Here is a 22692-nt window from a genome sequence, read left to right as displayed (position 1 = left end):
GGATCATGTTCTTATTTACTGTGACGAATTACAGTGCACCTGTGTGAACTTGAGGAGAACAGACTTTATACATCCACTAAAAATCACTGGCACGCCAGTTTATTAAAACTCTATGAACAAAACTGATGAAGAAAGGTAAAGAGAAAAGATCTACTGTAGAAGCATTTTTTTGTCCACTTGGTTTAATAGTGTGTTATTTAGCACAACAAAGAATGTTTTTTCGAGTTTCACTTTGTGGTCGCTGTATACCACATGCATTTATTTCAAAAGAGGTAAAAGTGATTCTGATTGGAGATTTGCCAGGCAACCCAAATTGCCAAGTCATGCTTTGTGAATTAGAGGGTAGTGGTGCATTCTTGGCAGCAAAGCACCTCAAGCTAGGTGTTCCATATACATGAAATGATTTGTGAAGTACAACTGGCCCAAGAGCCGAAGAAAAGTGCTGATGCGTTTCAGATTGGCCAGTAGCTTCTGTAATCACATTCATATTTTACTATCAGAGAGTGTGTGTGTGTGTGTGTGTGTGTGTGTGTGTGTGTTTGTGTATGATGTAAAGGCAGGGACGGCACGGGTAGTGATTTCCAACTCTTTTATTAACACAAAACCAAGAGAAAAAGGTGAGGACGTGAGACGAGGTTGAGAGGAGCACTGATGGTCTCGTGGCTGCCGCTGGGTCCTTCACTTTAAGGCCATCCATCAACCGAAGAAAGCAAAAAAAAAAAAAAGCCTCTGGATTTCAGTGGCTAACTGAAGGAGCAGCTTTTAAACCGAGATTTAATAAACTAACATCAAAGCTTTTCCCCCAACCACCTCAGGGGAGAGGGAGCCAAATTCATTAGAGGCCCACTCAGCTTAGGCAACCCAGATGACAAACTGTTTCACACATTTTCTCGTGGCACTAAATATAACTTGCCCCACCCTCCCTCACACACACTTTCTACTCTCTTTCTTTTCATATTAGATGCTTGCTCATTTTATGATACGATGATGAATTCGGGGTGAAAAATACTACCTACTTTTCAATTCTACTTTCTTTATTCACTGATTTATGCACTATAGTTCAATTACAGTGTTTGCAAGGCAGCATTACACTGATATTCCTCAAATATTCTGGTTTGGGTTTGAGCAATGCACATGCTCATTTTACAGATTGCTATGTTTTTTGGTTTTCATGTTTTCTTTGTCCATATTTAACTTTGCTATTTTCTAATGCTCAGTTAACTAATTGCACACTAATAATCTAGTCTTATTTTAATTTATTATATAATGATGCCTTAATTAAGTTCTATTTCAGTGTGTCACTGGAGCCCAATTTTGGAGAGTATCCACTGAACACAAACAGCAGAATGCATCAAAAATATCTTAATTTGTGTTATGGGTTTAGAATGACACGAGGGTGGATGATTAATGAAAACATTTTCATTTTGGGGTAAAGCAACCCTTTAATTCAGCTTCATTAGTGTCACCAAACACAATAGTTTTAAACAGGTTTGCTGAACCCATATTCTACTGGTCAAACCAATATCCCCTTCCTAATCTCACAACATTGGTTGCGCAAAAGTTGATGTGTCGAGTTGCTATGGATGCTCAAACAAACGAGCAACACAGAGCTAAAAATTTTGTCCAAATATGCCTTCTTTCATACTATATAGTATGTGAAAAAAACAGTACACCAAAAGAGTAGTATGTCTGAATTCATAGTATCTGAAAAACAGCAGGCAGGATTATTTACTTCTACCACCAAGATGTATAGAACATACTTTTTTTAATGGGCGTGAAGTAAGTAAAAAAAAATTAAAAATTAAGTACCTATTAGACAGTATTTGATTTCAGATGCAGCTAATGTTTAACACTTTACAGGGGAATCAACCTACAAACTATTTATATTGTCTGCACATGATTACAAAGATTTTTTAAATCAGAAAAAAAACACCATTACTCCTTTATAGCCATATAATAAACTAGGTTGGATTTGTTGATAGACTGTTGACAGCTGGAAGAAAACAAGACCAAAACCTAAACCCAAACTTTGCTGCCTTGCAAACACTGATATTGCCTAACGGAAATGTTAATCTAGTTGTTTTTGTGTTTTTGGGGTGAATGAGAGGCAAGGGCTATGCTGTTACTTCTTCCTGCTGGGAGTGGGGGACTTCATGCCACGGGGCGGAGCAGAGGATTTGGCATTTTGGGGAGGAGCAGGAGACTTGGCCACAGCAGGGGCTGGGGTGGCAGGCTTAGCAGTGGGAATTACGATGGGAACCGTAGGAGCCATGATCCTCTTGGGTGAGGGTGTGGGTTTGATGTCCGGAACCCTGTCGCCGTGTTTGTACACGCTGACGACGATGTCCACTGACTCGCCGCCATACTTGTTTTGGACTGTCATGGTGTATTTGCCGGAGTCCTCCAGGGACACGCCTTTGATAGTGAGGCTGGCGAACTTGCCTGAGTCCATGGCAATGACGTACTGATCGCCGGGTTCTACTTCTTGATCATTCTTAGACCAGCTGACTAGAGGTTTGGGGTCACCGCAGACTGTGCAGGTCAGACTCAGAGTCTGAAGAAAAGGAAAAACCAAATGCATAATGCATATTTAATCTAAAAGCATTCTCAGAGGAAGTAGCTTGTCATTATCATGCTAAAGGCATAAATATGAGAAACAGCTTAACTACGTTAAGCAAATGCACATAATTCCGAATGATAATATGATATTCTGATGGTGCAATGGCAACTAAAAATCCTATGTATTATTCTTTAACAATTATTATTAGAATCGATTTATAAAATATATTTGTATTTAAATATACTTTAAATATACCATTTTACATATATTCAATATATTTTTACATGTGTAAATTATATATGACCCTGGACCATAAAACCAGTCATAATGGTCAATTTATTGAACAAATAAGCTTCCCATTTATGTATGATTTGTTAGGATTGGACAATATTTGGCTGAGATGCAACTATTTGAAAATCTGGAATCTGGGGGTGCAAAAAAATAAAAATAAAAATACTGAGAAAACCACCTTTAAAGTTGTCCAAATGAAGTCCTTTGTAATGCATATTACTAATCAAAAATTTAGTTTTGATAAATTTATAGTAGGAAATGTACTATATATCTTCATGGATCGTGATCTTTACTTAATATCCTAATGATTTTTGGCATAAAAGAAAATTATTAATGAACAATTAATTAATTTTGGCACATACAATGTATTGTTGGCTATTGCTACAAATATACTTGTGAGACTTAAGACTAGTTTTGTGATCCAGGGTCATTTACTTACATTACCACATAAATAAATACATTTAAAATGTACTGCAGAACAGAAATGACCCTTTTAAATAATTTGTACATCTACAACTTCTTGCTGCATTTTTTTTTTTTTACTTTAAGAATTTTTTCTAGCCTCTACATGACAACATAAATCTAATGCAGTTTTTAGATTTATGTTGCTTCTATTATGCCACAGTAGGAATTTTTTCCAGTTTACATGACATTTCACAGTAATGGATTTCAACAAAGTGACTCATTTGGGCTTTTTAGGGAGAAGAGCAGCTCAATGAAAACTCAGATATACAGTAAGAAGCCCTGCGGTGGGGAGCTCTCACTGGAAACCCCCTGTGTATGTGACCTCTGCAGATCATCATGTGAAAGGTCTCATCTCCCACATGAGTTCACCTCATGTTTGCTTTAATGGATCCGAGAGCCTCTGACCCGCTATGTTTATTTGATCTGAAAGAAAAAAGGATGCCAGGCATTTCCAGCATCAACTATTCAAGCGAATCCTAATCCCACCAATATCCTTTCACTGGCAGAATGCACCATATTCCCCAAGCTGGCTTCATGCTGCTTGCAAGCAATGGATTATGAGGCCAAAGACAATGAACAGATCTCAGGGAGTGGAGGAGTATGATGCCCTCCAGCGCACACTCTCAGGGCTGAAGTGAAGAGCCACGGAATGGCACTCACCGGCACGACTGCCTGCGGCAATACTGATCACTAATGCATTGGCTACAGCTCTCCATGAATGCTCTGGGTGCAATGCAAGTTTAGGTCCATTGACAACATTTGAGGCATAATGGTGATTACCACAGAAAAAATTATGTTGTCTCATTGCTCAGTTTCTAATAGCAAACAAAAGCCATGGGTACAGTTAAGCATTTTCAATTGATGTCTATGGGCTGATGTTACAGTTACAGCCACTATTATCTAACTATTAACTATGACTTTTGCCTCAATAAAATGCTAATTTGCTGCTTAATAATTGTTAGTAAGGTAGTTTTAGGATTAAGGGATCTAAAATATGGTCATGCAGAATAAGGCAATAATATGTGCTGATAAGTACTAATAAACAGCCAATATGATGAGTAATATGCATGCGATTAAGCAAGTAGTTAATAGAGAGAATTGGCCCCTTAACAAGCGTGACCGATCATTTTAATCTGGCACTTACAAGAATTATTCAGTAAAATAAAATTATTTACTTTAATTTACATAAAGATATATAAAACATCCTTTTGATATGTGACTACTTTTTGAGGTAGATTAACTTTTGTTTTTAGAGTAAGACTACTAAGTCACCGGAAGTCTATGGGTCTTTGTAAGTCACTGGAAGTCTATGGGGCTAATTAGTTGGTAGTTAATTAGTAGTTATTTCAGTTTGCTTTATGCAAAAAGTCCATCACAGGCTATTTCATAATACAAAAATGCCTGGGTTTACTGAGTTTACCAGGTGTGGTCAAAACATTGCAGTTGAAAGATTGGTTTCAACTTCAGATAGACAAGGTCAGTAAGCTATTGTACTGCACTTACCTCAAGCCAACACTTGCATACACCATTTGGCAGCGTAAAAGTTTGGACACAATTAGTTTCTTATGATCTTAAAAACCTTTTGATCTAAAGGCTTTTGCCTAAATTCCTGAAATTATGTTTATAGACAAATTATGTTTATAGACAAGGATTTATGCTTCTGGCTTCACTACTGTTCGGATGCTCTTGCTTACTTCTCTGTTGTCCCTGTTTATGTACTTTTCTCAGATTTTTCTAAGATTTTAACTTCAGCAGATCAGCACAGGGCTCAAACAACAAATTTTTGTCACAAACAGTAAACTAAAAACTTTTCGGGTCTGGAATAATACTAAGAAAGAGAAGACTATTGGCCCCCACTGCCAGCAGCCTTCATTCCGGAGACAGGAAAACACAGCTACCTACATTCAAACAGACAAGAAAGAAAATGCCTCTTGTGGAATCTATTTGCTAAATGAACTGCCACAGACTTCTACAAAGAATTGTGGTACTTGAAACAAAGTTACATGCTGGACTTCCAAAACAGGGAAGAGCATGCAGCAGATCGTCATCACGGACCCCCTACAGCTGGAGAGTCCTGTGAATCTAAACGGTTTATACCAAGTGTAGGGGAACAAGCCAAACTGATCGACACACTAATCAATGGCACAGACAGGGAATGAGACCCAAAGGCACTCGAGACATCAGATTGTCATGAGTATCTCGTATTGTTGCAGTAGCCTCCTCTACCCCAGATACAGCTACGACAAGGCTTTCAAACACTGGTATTCAATCACCACCTATATGCCAAGACAATAGATTAAAGCATTTGAAGGGACACTCCACCTACCCCCATGTCGTTCCAAACCAGTAAAAGCTTGTTCATCTTCGGAAAACAATTTAAGATATTTTAGATGAAAAACATGAGGCTTGTGACTGTCCCATTAACTGCCAAGTAAGTTACACTGTCAAGGCCCAGAAAAGTATGAACGACATCGTCAGAATAGTCCATCTGCCATCAGTGGTTAAACCGTAACTTTATGAAGCAATGAAAATACTTTTTGTAAGCAAAGAAAACAAAAATACAACAATACAACATTTACGTCGATATAACAAGAATTTAATAATTCCTTTGTCAACAGTCTCCTCTGTCTCTCTCCATTTCACCATATGCTGCATAAAAAAGAAAATAAATTATAACTGTTTTGAACACTTTTGACCTGATTCAGCATGCGCATGGACCCACAAACAATCCTTAAATGGAAGATGATACTTGAAATTCACTATAGCATCTATAAAAACAGCCTTCATGCTTTTAATGTGAAACTAGCCACAACTAGACAGACCTTTTTCTCAAACCTTATAAACAGTAACTTAAACAACACCCATACTCTTTTTGCTCCCCCAAGTCAGATTCCCAGTGAAATTCTTTCTGACAGCAAATGCAATGAGTCTGTTTCCTTCTTCTCTTTAGCCTGTCTAATTAATATTGTTTGGCCTGTTTTCTGAGTGCCGCATCGCCAGGCAAACCACAGGTAACTAGGGTCAGCTTACGTCACAGCGCTAGCTGGAGGCAGCAAAACAAAGAGGAATCTGAAGGTGGCCCAGTCAAACCATGTAAGAAAAAATGTCCGTGCAATTGTGTAAAATAACTAATTGATGATATATATAATAATTTGTAGTTGTATATACATTGTTGTGATTTATTGTGGCTTTAGAACACTTTAGAATATTGTTTCTTACTTACTACATAACTAAAAAGGAATTATTGAAGAACAAACAGGTAATTTTTCATTAACACTTAACTCACTACTGTTAACTACTTAGGAAGATATGTTAATTAATCAGTATGTAATACAATTTTATGATTGTGTTAAGTAACAGTTAGCTAATCAATAACTAATGAATTCTGTCATACCTACTGAAGAACTACTATTAATTATCTACTAGTTAGGGTTCAAGAAAAATAACTATGAAGAAACTACTAATGAACAGTTATACACAATTTCACTAAATTGTGACCCTTTCATATAAAAGTTATTAGCTGTTGTAAAAGTATAAAAATGCAATATTAATAAATGCAATACATTTTACAGAGGTTTTGCCTGTGTAATGAATTGTTTTGTGAGTGTTTTGTAAGAAATCAGCTTCCAGTAGGAACCTTACCACGACTCCTTACCACGATTTGTTTGTACATCTCTCACTCCCTGACTGCGGGTGTCGCTGTTGGACAATGTTTTCTCTACTTCCTGTTGGCCTTCTGTAGCTAATCGTAGCTCCGTGTAGCTGTTTTTATTTTTATTTTTTCTCTAGAATCTTTATCTTACTATGACTCTCTGTTTTTTAAAGTGATAAAATATAACTTAATTCACACCATATTTCTGATATTATCGATCAATCTTATCAGATTTATTTTGATCGTTCACTTTTATTTTATATCCGTGAGTGCAGTACACCTGCAAAGCGTTAGCACTCATTAGCTTGTCATTAGCATTTTCATTCGAACCTATCGCTGTTTTCTTTTCTCCTCTCCTCTCTCTCGCTCCAGTTTTTCACAAGTTCATCAAACAACCGCAGTAAGAATATTTCATCAAACACGGTGAGTAATGGCTGCTCCTGCTATTGTTATTTGCACCTCTTGCCACATGTACAGTTTATCTATCTCTGTCGCAGATGAGGGATTCACATGTGATAAATGCAGGGAAATAGTTAGGCTGACAGAGAAGATTTCAGAATTAGAGACACGCATCCAAACTTTAATTGAGGACAGTAAGAATGTTAGGGCTCTAGATACGGCTTTGGATGCGTCTAGCTCAGGGATTCCTGTACATTGTTCGGTTCCGGCAACAGAGCCCCTGCAGCAGGGCAACTGGGTGACAGTGAGGCAGCGTAGTCGTGGGTCAAAACACCGCTCTTCTGTTCCGATCAAAACATTAAACAGGTTCTCCCCACTCAGTGATGCACCCACTGAGAAGCCTGATGAAAGTGCTCTAGTTATTGGTGATTCTATTGTACGGAACGTGAATATAGAGACACCAGCCACCATAGTCAAATGTTTACCGGGAGTTACTGTGTCTGTTCCCTGAACTAGAAAATACAAAAAACGACCAAACCAAGTTAAGATTAACAATTTAATTGAGGTTCAACAAATAAAAAACAGATGCAATATGGATAAACAAATGATAAAGCTTGGCTTATTGAATATCAGATCCCTTTCTACGAAAACACTTTTTGTAAATAATATGATCACTGATCATAATATGGATGTGCTCTGTTTGACAGAAACCTGGCTAAAACCTGATGATTACATTATTTTAAATGAGTCCACCCCCCAAGATTACTGTTATAAACATGAGCCGCGTCCAAAAGGCAAAGGGTGAGGTGTTGCTTCAATTTATAACAACGTTTTCAGGATTTCTCAGAGGGCAGGCTTCAAGTATAACTCGTTTGAAGTAATGGTGCTTCATATGACATTATCCAGAGAAACAAATGTTAATGATAAATCCCCTGTTATGTTTGTACTGGCTACTGTATACAGGCCACCAGGGCACCATACAGACTTTATTAAAGAGTTTGGTGATTTTACAATCCGAGTTAGTTCTGGCTGCAGGATAAAGTTTTAATAGTTGGTGATTTTAATATCCATGTTGATAATGAAAAAGATGCATTGGGATCAGCATTTATAGACATTCTGAAATCTATTGGGGTTAGACAACACTTTTCAGGACCTACTCATTGTCGAAATCATACTCTAGATTTAATACTGTCACATGGAATTGATGTTGATAGTGTTGAAATTATGCAGCCAAGTGATGATATCTCAGATCATTATTTAGTTTTGTGCAAACTTCATATAGCCAAAATTGTAAATTCTACTTCTTGTTACAAGTATGGAAGAACCATCACTTCTACCACAAAAGACTGCTTTTTAAGTTATCTTCCTGATGTATCCAAATTCCTTAGCATATCCAAAACCTCAGAACAACTTGATGATGTAACAGAAACTATGGACTCTCTCTTTTCTAGCACTTTAAATACAGTTGCTCCTCTATGCTTAAGGAAGGTTAAGGAAAACAGTTGGACACCATGGTATAATGAGCATACTCGCACCCTAAAGAGAGCAGCCCGAAAAATGGAGCGCAGCTGGAGGAAAACAAAACTAGAGGTATTTCGTATTGGTTGGCGGGAAAGTAACCTATCCTACAGAAAAGCATTAAAAACTGCTAGATCCGATTACTTTTCTTCTCTTTTAGAAGAAAACAAACATAACCCCAGGTATTTATTCAATACAGTGGCTAAATTAACGGAAAATAAAGCCTCAACAAGTGTTTTCCCAACACCACAACACCACAGCTGTAATGACTTTATGAACTACTTTACTTCTAAAATCTATACTATTAGAGATAAAATTGCAACCATTCAGCCGTCAGCTACAGTATCGCATCAGACAGTGCACTATAGACCCCCTGAGGAACAGTTCCACTCCTTCTCTTCTATAGGAGAGGAAGAATTGTATAAAATTGTTAAACCAACAACATGTATGTTAGACCCTATACCATCTAAGCTCCTAAAAGAGGTGCTTCCTGAAGTCATAGATCCTCTTCTGACTATTATTAATTCCTCATTGTCATTAGGATATGTCCCCCAAAACCTTCAAACTGGCTGTTATTAAGCCTCTCATCAAAAAACCACAACTTGACCCCAACGAACTAGTTAATTATAGACCAATCTTGAATCTCCCTTTTCTGTCCAGGATACTAGAAAAGGTGGTATACTCACAATTATATTCCTTCTTAGAGAAAAATGGTATATGTGAGGATTTCCAGTCCGTCTCATAGTACTGAGACTGCTCTCCTTAGAGTTACAAATTATCTACTCTTATCATCTGATCGTGGGTGTATTTCTCTATTAGTTTTATTGGATCTTAGTGCTGCGTTTGACACAATTGACCACAACATTCTTTTGCATAGACTTGAACACTTTGTTGGCATTAATGGAAGTGCATTAGCATGGTTTAAATCGTACTTATATGACCGCCATCAGTTCGTAGCAGTGAATGAAGATGTATCATATCGATCACAAGTGCAGTATGGAGTACCTCAAGGCTCAGTACTAGGGCCGCTACTCTTCATGCTTTATATGTTACCCTTGGGAGATATCATCAGGAAACATGGTGTTAACTTTCACTGTTATGCTGATGATACTCAGCTCTATATTTCTTCACGGCCCGGTGAAACACACCAATTTGAAAAAACTAATGGAATGCATAGTCAATATAAAAAACTGGATGACGAGTAATTTCTTACTGCTAAATTCTGAAAAAACAGAGGTGTTAATTATAGGACCTAAAAACTCTGCTTGTAATAACCTAGAACACTGTCTTAGACTTGATGGTTGCTCTGTCAATTCTTCATCATCAGTTAGGAACTTAGGTGTGCTATTTGATCGCAATCTTTCCTTAGAAAGCCACTGCATTTTTCCAACTCAAAAATATATCTAAATTACGGCCTATGCTCTCAATGTCAAATGCAGAAATGTTAATCCATGCATTTATGATCTCAAGGTTAGATTATTGTAATGCTTTATCGGGTGGTTGTTCTGCACGCTTAGTAAACAAACTACAGCTAGTCCAAAATGCAGCAGCAAGAGTTCTTACTAGAACCAGGAAGTATGACCATATTAGCCCGGTCCTGTCAACACTGCACTGGCTCCCTATCAAACATCGTATAGATTTTAAAATATTGCTTATTACTTATAAAGCCCTGAATGGTTTAGCACCTCAGTATGTGAATGAGCTCCTTTTACATTATAATCCTCTACGTCAGCTACATTCTCAAAACTCAGGCAATTTGATAATACCTAGAATATCAAAATCAACTGCGGGCGGCAGATCCTTTTCCTATTTGGCGCCTAAACTCTGGAATTACCTACCTAACATTGTTGGGGAGGCAGACACACTCTTGCAGTTTAAATCTAGATTAAAGACCCATCTCTTTAACCTGGCGTACACATAACATACTAATATGCTTTTAATATCCAAATCCATTAAAGGATTTTTAGGCTGCATTAATTAGGTAAACCGGAACCGTGAACACTTCCCATAACACCCTATGTACTTGCTACATCATTAGAAGAATGGCATCTATGCTAATATTTGTCTGTTTCTCTCTTATTCCGAGGTCACCGTAGCCACCAGATCCAGTCTGTATCCAGATCAGAGGGTCACTGCAGTCACCCGGATCCAGTACGTATCCACACCAGATGGTGGATCAGCACCTAAAAAGGACCTCTACTGCCCTGAAAGACAGCGGAGACCTGGACAACTAGAGCCCCAGATACAGATCCCCTGTAAAGACCTTGTCTCAGAGGACCACCAGGACAAGACCACAGGAAACAGATGATTCTTCTGCACAATCTGACTTTGCTGCAGCCTGGAATTGAACTACTGGTTTCGTCTAGTCAGAGGAGAACTGGCCCCCCAACTGAGCCTGGTTTCTCCCAAGGTTTTTTTCTCCATTCTGTCACCGATGGAGTTTCGGTTCCTTGCTGCTGTCGCCTCTGGCTTGCTTAGTTGGGGTCACTTCATCTACAGCGATATCGTTGACTTGATTGCAAATAAATGCACAGACACTATTTAACTGAACAGAGATGACATCACTGAATTCAATGATGAACTGCCTTTAACTATCATTTTGCATTATTGACACACTGTTTTCCTAATGAATGTTGTTCAGCTGCTTTGACGCAATGTATTTTGTTTAAAGCGCTATATAAATAAAGGTGACTTGACTTGACTTGACTGCAGTGCTTTGCGATAATTACCTTACTTTTTATATTTTATATATAGTACTGTATGTGTGCCTCATCAGCATATACCACATTACCATTAATTCAATTTCTTTATGTAAGGAAAGCCTGAGGAAAAGTGAAAATACAGGTAACCAATTAGTAATTAATAAAGATTTATTAAATAATTCTGCAGGACTTATTTCAAACCTGAAACATTAGGCCTATTCTAAAGTGAAAATATTGGGAACCCATTTGTAATTAATAAATAATTATTAGATAATTCCTCAAGAATTACTTAGAACCTGAAACAGTATTCTAAAGTGAAAACATAGGGAACCCATTAGTAATTAATAAATAATTATCAAATAATTCTGCAGGACTTATTTCGAACCTGAAACAGCAGGCCTATTCTAAACTGAACTTTACTTCATAGTTAGTTTTCTTGAACCCTAACTAGTAGATAATTAATAGTAGTTCTTCAGTAGGTATGACAGAATTCATTAGTTATTGATTAGCTAACTGTTACTTAACACAATCATAAAATTATATTACATACTGATTAGTTAACACATCTTCCTTAGTAATTAACAGTAGTGAGTTAAAGGTAGCACTTTATTTTACAGTCCTGTTCCTAATGTACATACTATGTACTTATTATAGTAATTACAGTAACTATGTAATAACTGGGTACTAACCCTGAACCTACCCCTATACCTAACCCTACCCCATGTAGTTACCTTGTATTAGCAGAACTTTCTTAGATAAATACACTGTAAGTATACTATAAGGACATGTACTGTAAAATAGTCTTAATGAATAATCACCTGTTAGTTCTTCAATAATTCCTTATTAGTTATGCAGTAAGTAAGAAACGGTATTCTAAAGTGTTACCCAATAATGTAGCTGTAAAAATAGTTGCCTGCTGAAATTGAAATGTATGTACATTTTCAACATGACGTGCTAGATAGACATGATTAGTTTGTCTTTGCTATACACATTAGATGTGATCCACCTCATAGTAATAATCCTGTCAGAAGGTTTATTACCTGAAGAAGGTTACTGTGTAGTGCTGACATCAACTTTATACGGAAGTCACAATGGTTCAAGAAAAATCACAGCTACTTTAAGCAGGCTGTGTGCATTTTACTGTGGACTGACTGTTTTGAAATGTATATAATAGTTAAAAAGTTATCATGAAAAAAGCCAGGAAATTTCAACTTTGACAATATGGGACCTTTGAAGAATAGTGTACACTCCTGCATTTAAATGCATCTGCAAATTATTATTATTTTTGTTTGTTTTATCTAAATATATATATATATATATATGTATAAAAGCAAAGGCAGCTCCCTTTAAAATCACTGAAGTTGTAAATTAATCAAGCTCTTATTATATTGTGTGCACTTTGTTGATTATAATGAGAGAACTTGAGTTTAAATGTGAAGACGTTTTATAATCCATCCATTCTTCTTAAACAAACCAAATTCATCCAATGAATTTTTAAATAAAAAATTAAATAATATTTACTCGTGACAAATAGGTCTAATATGTGAGTATATTGACATTTTGCATATAGATCCATGTATGTAGCCTAGCCCATTAAAATAAGCTACCCACTTTTAATGCTCTGATGCAAAACGATGTTAAAAGTTAAATGTTTTAGACCTAAAATATGGTGTAATACTGTGCAGCTTAGAGAAAATATAAGAACGGGCTCATTTGGCTTGACATTTATCCTGGTTGAATTTGTTCTAAGAAATGCACATAACTTCTTAAGTAGGCCTACGAAATTTTCATCTGTGAATATTAAATATTTTAACTACAGTGTTTTTCTTTCATTTTCCCTGACTACAACCATCAAATGTAACACATCTGCTAGGCAAAGCTGACGGCTATTTGCGAAAATTTGCTTTGATGCATTTGTTTTATAACTTGTGGTTAAAGCGCCACTCGTGCAAATGCACTTTGCAGATATGGTGGTGGCGGCACTCGCGGCAGTAAAAAGCTCACTCTGGTTGGCTACCTACTGTACCTTGATTCTAGAGGTCAAAAAACTAAACATCAAGTCAAGAATCTTTGTGTGATTCTGGAGACAGACCTTAATTTCAGTAATCAAATCAAAGTAACTAAATCAGCATACTATCACCTCAAAAATATTGTAAGAATTTGATATTTTGTTTCCAGGCAAGACTTGGAGAAACTTGTTCCTGCCTTTATTACAAGCAGGGTGGACTATTGAAATGGTCTCCTCACCGGCCATCCCAAGAAAACTATTAGACAGCTGCAGCTCATCTGACTATAACCAGAAAATCTGAGCATTTCAAACTACAGTAGTCCTCAGGTCCTTACACTGGCTTCAAGTTATATTTAGGATTGATTTAAAGTACTTGTTTATAAACCACTCAATGAGCTATGACCTAAATACATTGCAGATATGCTAACTGAATATAAACCTAACAGAGCACTCAGATCATTAGGATCGAGTCAGTTAGAAATACCAAGGGTTCATACAAAACAAGGGGACTCTACTTTTAGCTATTATGCTCCCTCCAGTTGAAATCAGCTTCCAGAAGAGATTAGATGAGCTGAAACATTAGCCACATTTAAATCACATCTGTTTTGATGCCAGCACCCACATTAGCCTGCAGCCCAAGGACCTGACTCTCTGTGGTCATTAAAAATCCCAGAATGTCCTTCAAAAAAGAGTAAGGGTGTAACCCTGACATTCTGCGCAAATTCTCTTCAAAGAGAAGTCATATCAGAATTAAATTTCTTTATGCATTTTGGTCTATTTTTCACAATTATTATTGTTATTATTATTGTTTTATGGCTCGCACATAATAAGCTTAAACAAACCTTCTTTTCCATGATAGTCGCAACATCAGGAAGACCACCAACCACTTTGCCACGATCTGACAACGAAAACATCACAAAGTTAATTTTAGGAATATAATTACATATCAAAGCAGGACCCCCGAGAGTTTTGGGAGTGATTGAGTATACTCACTCTTTTCAGCATATGCTTCCGCTCTGAAGGGCAAAAGAAGAATAGCAATGTTGAGTTCATTAGCAGTCCTTAAAGGGTTAGTTCGCCCAATTTGCAAAATTATGTCATTAATAACTTACCCTCATGTTGTTCCAAACCCGTAAGACCTCCGTTTATTTTTGGAACACAGTTTAAGATATTTTAGATTTAGTCCGAGAGCTCTTAGTCCCTCCATTGAAACTGTGTGCACGGTATACTGTCCATGTCCAGAAAGGTAAGAAAAACATAATCAAAGTAGTCCATGTGACATCAGAGGGTCAGTTAGAATTTTTTTGAAGCATCGAACATACATTTTGGTCCAAAAATAGCAAAAACTACGACTTTATTCAGCATTGTCTTCTCTTCCGTGTCTGTTATAAGACAGTTCAAAACAAAGCAGTTTGTCATATCTGGTTCGCGAACGAATCATTCGATGTAACTGGATCTTTTTGAAACAGTTCACCAAATCGAACTGAATCGCTTTAAACGGTTCGCGTCTCCAATACGCATTTATCCGCAAATGACTTAAGCTGTTAACTTTTTTAATGTGGCTGACACTTCCTCTGAGTTCAAACAAACCAATATCCAGGAGTAATTAATTTACTCAAACAGTACACTGACTGAACTGCTGTGAAGAGAGAACTGAGGATGAACACCGAGCCAAGCCAGATAATGACTCGTTCACGAGTCAAGAACCGTTTCTGTCAGACGTGTCCGATTCGAGAACCGAGGAGCTGGTTATATTTTATTTACCTTTATTTACCAGGAAATAATCCCATTGAGATTCAGAATCTCTTTTTCAAGGGAATCCTGGCCAAGACGGCAGAATAATAGTTCCATTTTAAAAATACATATACAAACATTTAAAAGAAAAATACATTTAGGCAATTTAAACATCATCTCAACATATTCACCAGCAGCACTCAGTAACAGCACATGTGCATTTAGTACTCAAATAGTTTTTTATCCTCATTTTAAATTGTGTCATTGTCGGTAAATAGTCAAATTTGAGCTTATTCTGCAATTTATACCAGGAAAAAGGTGCAAAAACTTTAAAAGCACTTTCACCTAAGACAGTTCGCGTTCGTGGGATATCATAAATGATTTGATCTAAGATTACACTTCCTGGTAGTGACTTTTGGAGTCAGAAGAGAACATAAGTAAGGAGGCAGTTTACCAAGTATGGCCTTAAAAAGAAAAATATACCAGTGTTCCAGCCTGCGATTGTGCAGGGATGGCCAACCAACACTCTCATACAAGTTGCAATGATGAGTACGAAAATTGGATTTAGTCACAAATCTTAGTGCTGCATGATATATTGAATCCAGCATTTTCAAAGAAGCTTTGTTTGCATGCATATATAAAATATCACCATAATCCAGCATTGACAAAAATGTTGTTCGTATAAGTGTTTTTTTTTTGTACTAAAAGAGAAACATCCTTTGTTTCTATAATAGAAATAGAAACCCAACTTTACTCTTAGTTTTTTTGTTAGACCCTCTATATGCTGTTTGAAAGACAAATTTTCTTCTAAAAGGAAACCAAGATATTTATAGACAGATTACTTTCTCATCTAGTGTAGCAATTTGACTAGCATCTCCTGTTTTCCTTGATTTAGAAAAGCACTGCGCATGTGTGATTCAGCGTGAAGCAAACCGACACACAGAGCGTCTGAACCGAACTGATTCTTTTGGTGATTGATTCTGAACTGATTCTGTGCTAATGTTATGAGCCCAGGTAAACTGAAGGCTTGCAGTCATCGCCAATGACGCCCATTACGTCGAGCGCAAAAGAACCGGTGAACTGTTTTCTTCAACCGGTTTATTGAATCGAACTGTCAGAAAGAACTCCTGGTGATCCGAAAACCGATGCATCTGGCTCGGTGTTCATCTCTCTCTTCACAGCAGTTCAGTCAGTGTACTGTTTGAGTAAATGAATTACTCCGGGATATTGGCTTGTTTGAATTCAGAGTGTCAGCCACATTAAAAAAGTTAACAGCTTAAGTCATTTGTGAATTAATGCGTATTGGAGACGTGAACCGTTTAAAATGATTCAGTTCTATTTGGTGAACTGGTTCAAAAAGATCCGGTTACATCAAATGATTCATTCGCGAACCGGATATGACAAAGCTTTGTTTTGAACTGTCTTACAACAGACACGGAAGAGAAGACAATGCTGAATAAAGTCGTAGTTTTTGCTATTTTTGTGTATTTTATGTATTTTCGATGCTTCAGAAAATTCTAACTGACCCTCTGATGTCACATGGACTACTTTGATGATGTTTTTCTTACCTTTCTGGACATGGACAGTATACTGTTCACACAGCTTCAATGGAGGGACTGAGAGCTCTCGGAATAAATCTAAAATATCTTAAACTCTGTTCCGAAGATAAATGGAGGTCTTACTGGTTTGGAACGACATGAGGGTGAGTTATTAATGACATGATTTTCATTTTTGGGTGAACTATCCCTTTAATATTTTACCAAAACACTGATGTACAGCTCACATGCTTTGCATCTCTAAACATTTAGGATGTGGAAAGCAATGTGGTGGTCTGATGCACTGGTTATCTTACTTGAGTCTCTGGAATTCTGCGTAGGCGTTGTCGTAGACTACGGTGGGGGGGGGGGGTTCAGGGAAAAAAATAATAAAAGTTAAGAGCATATAAAACATAAATACTTTTTTTTTGTTTTTAAGGAAAACAGCACTGTCTCTCTATTCACCGAGACTTGTCCCGGAGGCATGGCATAAAAAGAAAATCAGCTCTCATTATTTTAATAGCATTGTTTTCCTGCTTCGCTGGAAATAGATCTTCTTCCCCTACTCATTACTGTCAACATTCAGCAAATCGCATGACCTGTCAGATACCAGCCCTTGATTATGTTTGTCATCAAACAGTCAGTGGACTAACTGAGACCACTGCCAGTATCTGCACCTTTGATACTATAACAGCATTTTTTCATCCCTGGATTTCCCTAAATACATTTCCTGTGTGTGCAGCTGCAACAGTAGCATTTACTTCCAATTATAAACATGTCTAGACAAGATCAATGCGATAACAAGAGTTTGAGTTGACCATCTTTGTTATAACTCTTGTGGTGTAGTGTTTTGGAGTGGAAAAAGCTACAAAAATAGACAAAAAACACTTCACATGGCAGTCTTGCCATCACCTCTAGCAATTATGTGTTTTTCTTATTAATGCCTATTCTGGTAGTGAGGTTAAAACTGTTTGAGCTGTTGTTGAAGTATTTCATTTGATACTTAGTTAAGGTTAGATGTAATTGGTTTCTTTTTCACAATGCACCCTTTTAAAGACATCATACATTTTGCATAACCCCCCCCCCCACACACAAATACACAAGGTCCAATTATAATGTTTAGTCAAGGTTGTTTTATGCCAAAACAGATATAACTTCCTGTGATATTTACAACCATATCTCTGCCCCTTAAAACGAAATGAGGAGGAAGTGTTTGTTTGTTTGTTTGTTTTGTACTTTTTTCTCTTAATACCTCTGGGAGGCTCCAGGGTCAAATGGCTGCAGCTGTTGGATGCATGGATGCTTTGGCCACCGGCTGGGTGGCCAGGTACAATGGCATGCAGTATCAGGGATCTGGATGGGTCCCCAACTGCACTGGCATATCAATAGCCTCGAGTTGCTGGCAAGGAGGTTTACGCTCCCGTCGCTTGTTGCAACTCGCGAGCCACCTCCTCCTTTGGAGTCAGAAGCATCTGAGGTTCCTTTTGTGCCATCCACATCCTGGGAGTGTTGAATTGAGCAGCACTTCTGGGAGAGTGGAGACTCCACCCCTAGGTGGTTCAGCTGCTCTGGAGGTTGATCTGGAGACAAGTTTCTTAGGGGGGCCAGGAAGTTAAATCCTCCTAGGCCTCCCTCCCTGCCCTCTTGGGGTTTGGCATTGGTGCTAGGAGCCCGGCAAACGTCCCCCTTCGAGCCTTTGCAGACAGTCGAGTTGACATTTTTATATGAAAACCCTGCTCCTGACTGCATTTGCCTCGATCAAGAGGGGAACCTGCAGGCATTTTTGGTCTATGAATCGTGCCTTGAGCTTGGGCCGGCTGATTCCAGTGAAACACTGAGACCATAGCTAGGCTAAGTACCCAAGGTTCCTACCACTCCCTTCAGGGACCAGGTGGTGAACCTGCAATCGCTACCCTTGGAGGAGGCAGACCCAGCCCTAGCTTTGCTCTGTCCTGTATGCTCACAGCAACAGTATGTGGATAGAACTCAGAGCTTTAGGACCTCAGAACAGCTCTTTGTACGGTGGACAGCAGAAGGGGAAAGCTGTCTCCAAGCATAGGATGGCCCACTGGATGCCATCACCTTTTCCTATGAAGCATAAGGTGTGTCCTGCCCGCTCAGGCTGCGTGCTCACTCCACCAGGAGTGTCACATCATCCTGGGCGCTGGGAAATTCGTAGAACTGCGGGCTGGACAAGTCCTAACATGTTCTCTAGGTTATATAGCCTGTGTGTTGAACCAGTTTCCTCCTGTGTTCTCACCTCAAACGGGTAGTGGCACTGAGAGGCACAGTTCAGAGTGGGCTTGCGGCATCCTGGGTGCCTAGTTCTCCAGAGAGTCCCCTGACCAGGCAGACTCTGTTGAGTCCTCCAGCATTGGGTGGCACTGGAGGAGGCAGCACCTGTGGCGTGTTGGAAGGAATCCCATTGGCCATCACCGATGTGAAGTCGAGAGTGACCGACTGAAAGGTAACATCTCAGTTACATAAGTAACCCTTGTTCCCTGAAGGAGGGAACAGAGACGTCACATTCCATCGCCACAGTTGCTGTACCACCACTTAGCTGCCGGTTTACCGGCTTGTCTCCTTAGCGAAAACATGAATGAATGTGGTGCACTTGCTGACTCTTATACTCACGCGGTGATCGGTGGCAGCTGGATGCAATAATGGCATGCCAATGTGCATTGGCTCGTTTAGTTTACACTCTAAGTGCATTGGTCTCTCTAGCAAGATCACAATTCGTCGGTCATCACCGACATGACATCTCCATTTCCCCCTTCAGGGAACAAGGGTTACATGCGTAACCGAGTAGTTTTCAGCACACTTTGCATAGGGCTGGATCGGACATATGATATTTTATGTTTAACTAAAGGGAAAACCTATTAAATGTTCAGTTAAAGGGAAAGTTCACATTCAAATAAAATTTTGGTATGTTTTAGCTTACCTCAAGGACATCCAAGATGTAGGTGTCTTTGTTTCAGCAATAGTTTCCATTTTGATATTTTTAGGTCAAACCATTCTTGTCTGTGACTCATATAATGGAGGTCTATGGTCACCACCTCAAAGAGCATGCACAGAGGAGTCCAAATTAAACAATTACCCATTGTAAGAACACATTGATGAACTAAGACAGGAAACGAGCGGTTTGTGTAAGAAAACAAACAGTATTTATATCATTTTTACCTCTTGTACACAACCACGTCCAACTGATCTGATGGCGCGCGTGCTTCCTGATGTGACGTGTGCACGCGGAAAGCGCCAGAAGTGATCTCTCGCGCGTGTACGTCACTCATTGTTTACTGTTTACCACATGATACGCCACCAATATGCACTGTCTGAAATATAATGCAGTAATTGTAATTAATTAATTTGTTTATAATGCACCCTATAATCATTGCGATTATAATAAAAATACAACACATTACTCACTCTATCGACGGCGTGCGAGCGATTCGGTCCCTCTGGCCTTGGACGTCGCCTCCAGTTTATACGTGGCAAACAAAACACAACGTGCAAAACGCTGCGACTCAACAGCAGAGAAAACTCAGGATCTTCAGTCAGGCAGGTGTGTGATATGATACTGTCAATGTCCTCATCGTCGTCCTGTAGCTAGTTGTGAAAACATTGGCTCTCCCCTTCTGTTGGCATCTCACAACACTTGCTACTAAAACACCACCAATTTTGAAGAGATCTCTGTCTCTCTGAGGCTTGAAGACGTGTTGCCTGCAGGGGATGCTTCCTCCATTACTCTGAATACTTGATCTGTGTATTCTGGTTCAAATAAATATGGTTGTGAAAAAAATTCAACGTTGTCTGTTGATATATTGAAAACGTCTTCCCCTGCAATTTACTGTACGTCTAAATATGTTTAGATCTTCACAGTGAAAGGTAACACTTCCGAAATCTCTGTGTAAACCATAGACAGTAAGTGTAAACAATGAGTGACGTACACGCGCGAGAGATAACTTCCGGGGCATTCCGTGCTTGCGCAGACTAAGCCAGAGCATGCGCAAATGTCACACAACAACAGGAAGCACGCGTGCCCTCAGATCAGTTGGACGTGGTTGTGCACAAGAGGTAAAAACGATATAAATACTGTTCGTTTTCTTAAACAAACCGCTCGTTTCGTGTCTTAGGTCAACAATGTGTACTTACTATGGGGAATTGTTTAATTTGGACTCCTCTGTGCATGCTCTTTGAGGTGGTGACAATAGACCTCCATTATATGAGTCACAGACAAGAACGGTTTGACCTAAAAATATCAAAATGGGAACTACTGCGGAAACAAAGACACCTACATCTTTGATGCCCTTGAGGTAAGCTAAAACATATCAAAATTTAATTTGAAAGTGAACCATCCCTTCAAATCTTGTGGTTACCATTGTGCTGAAGATTGGAGCTTGTAGTTAAGTGAATTAAGTTGATAGTGCATATTGCACCATTCAGTAAGGAATAAAACTTCCTACTTGCTCACTGCAAATGTTTGCAACAATAGCTACAGAAGGTATTATAAGTGTACAACAACAATTCATATTAGTTACTTTTTAGAAATAATTAGTAGTATAATGTATTGATGAATGTTATTTAGACTTTATTTATTTTACTGTGTCATAGCTGGTAAAATTAGGTGTCTTTAGTCAACACATGAGATCGTTTGTTTTTACAACTCACGCTGTCCAGAGAGGTCCAGGGTACGAGAATGTGTCTTCTCGGGATCCACAATCTCAATAGTGTACATTCCTTTATCCTTATCAGTAGGTTCGACTATCTCCAAAGTTGCCATTGCTGGGTTGCCACCAATTCTCATCCTTTCTGATGCAGCAATTTTAGAATCCCTTGAAGTAAATGAATACAGAGTAAATGAATACAAAAAAAAAAACACATTATTATCTGTTTATCACTGAATGACAATACAAAGCCAATACAATCACATGCATGCTTTTAACATGTTACAAGGAAGGCACATTTAATCCCAGTCCCTTTTTAAGATCAATTGTTTGCTAATTTTCCATAGTGTAAATGGACTCAAAACGTTAGACATGCCTTTTTTTTCAAGTGGGGCATCAAATTAGCATGTCCCTAGTGTAAAATTAGACACGGCGGGTGTTTTTTTTTTGTCGCAACTGAATGTGAAATTTTCCCCTGCACTAATACCTGCTCTGCGTGTGATTCAAAACGTGCAACAGGGGGAGGAAAGACCCAGAATAGCCACTTCAAAATGCTAATACAGGGATTTAAGAAGCCATACGAGCAGGAAGAGGCTTTTCTCACTACGTTAGAATTTCACATGCTACTGAATCACCTCCAGGGCAGAGCATTAGGCAACTGCAATCAGAATGATTTGTTTTGTGTTGGCAACAGAGCGAGAAACAAGACAGACTCTTTATTCTTGTAATTTCCTGTAGTTCAATAGTCATTTATTTTGTACACCTCACATTTAACCAACACAAAACTATAGACCAAAATCTGAAAATCATGTTTACATGTAGAGTCGTTGTCATGCCTGGGGACATGAAGAGGCATGTGCATTTAATTTTAATGGTATTTGTGTATCTTTTTTTTTTTTTTTTTTTTTTCTAGGAAATCGTTTCAATTGAGAGTGGAAAATGTGCATACTTTTGTTTCCAATGGATCTTCATCTCCTCTGTGTAATATTTCATATGGCACTGAAGCATAATGCCCTCCGCAGTGCACTGAATCGACAACTCAGAGGCGCTGGATCCTGTCCAGGTCCAAACAAGAAGGAAAGAGATCTTAAAATTCACCAATACAGGCTGGTTGGACAAAAAGCTGCATTGCTGTGATTCACCATGTGTTAAAGCTTTGCTATT

At 38.4% G+C, this 22692-nt stretch overlaps 1 protein-coding gene across 1 annotated transcript in view; it reads right to left on the bottom strand.

Moving 5' to 3' along the window:
• Positions 1-1948: 1948 nt before the first annotated feature.
• Positions 1949-22692, bottom strand: part of myom2b (myomesin 2b) — a 51988-nt gene continuing 31244 nt past the window's right edge. Inside the window, exons 31-36 of the mRNA XM_059566795.1 lie at positions 22478-22583; positions 21533-21696; positions 17182-17218; positions 14589-14611; positions 14438-14493; positions 1949-2554 (exon numbers count right to left, since the gene is read on the bottom strand). Of these exons, the coding sequence (XP_059422778.1) occupies positions 2123-2554; positions 14438-14493; positions 14589-14611; positions 17182-17218; positions 21533-21696; positions 22478-22583 (818 nt within the window). The 3' untranslated portion in view covers positions 1949-2122. The remainder of the gene's footprint in view (positions 2555-14437; positions 14494-14588; positions 14612-17181; positions 17219-21532; positions 21697-22477; positions 22584-22692) is intronic.

Source organism: Carassius carassius, chromosome 14, assembly GCF_963082965.1.
Source record: "Carassius carassius chromosome 14, fCarCar2.1, whole genome shotgun sequence".
Classification (NCBI taxonomy): domain Eukaryota; kingdom Metazoa; phylum Chordata; class Actinopteri; order Cypriniformes; family Cyprinidae; genus Carassius; species Carassius carassius.
This window is presented reverse-complemented; position numbering and strand designations above follow the sequence as displayed.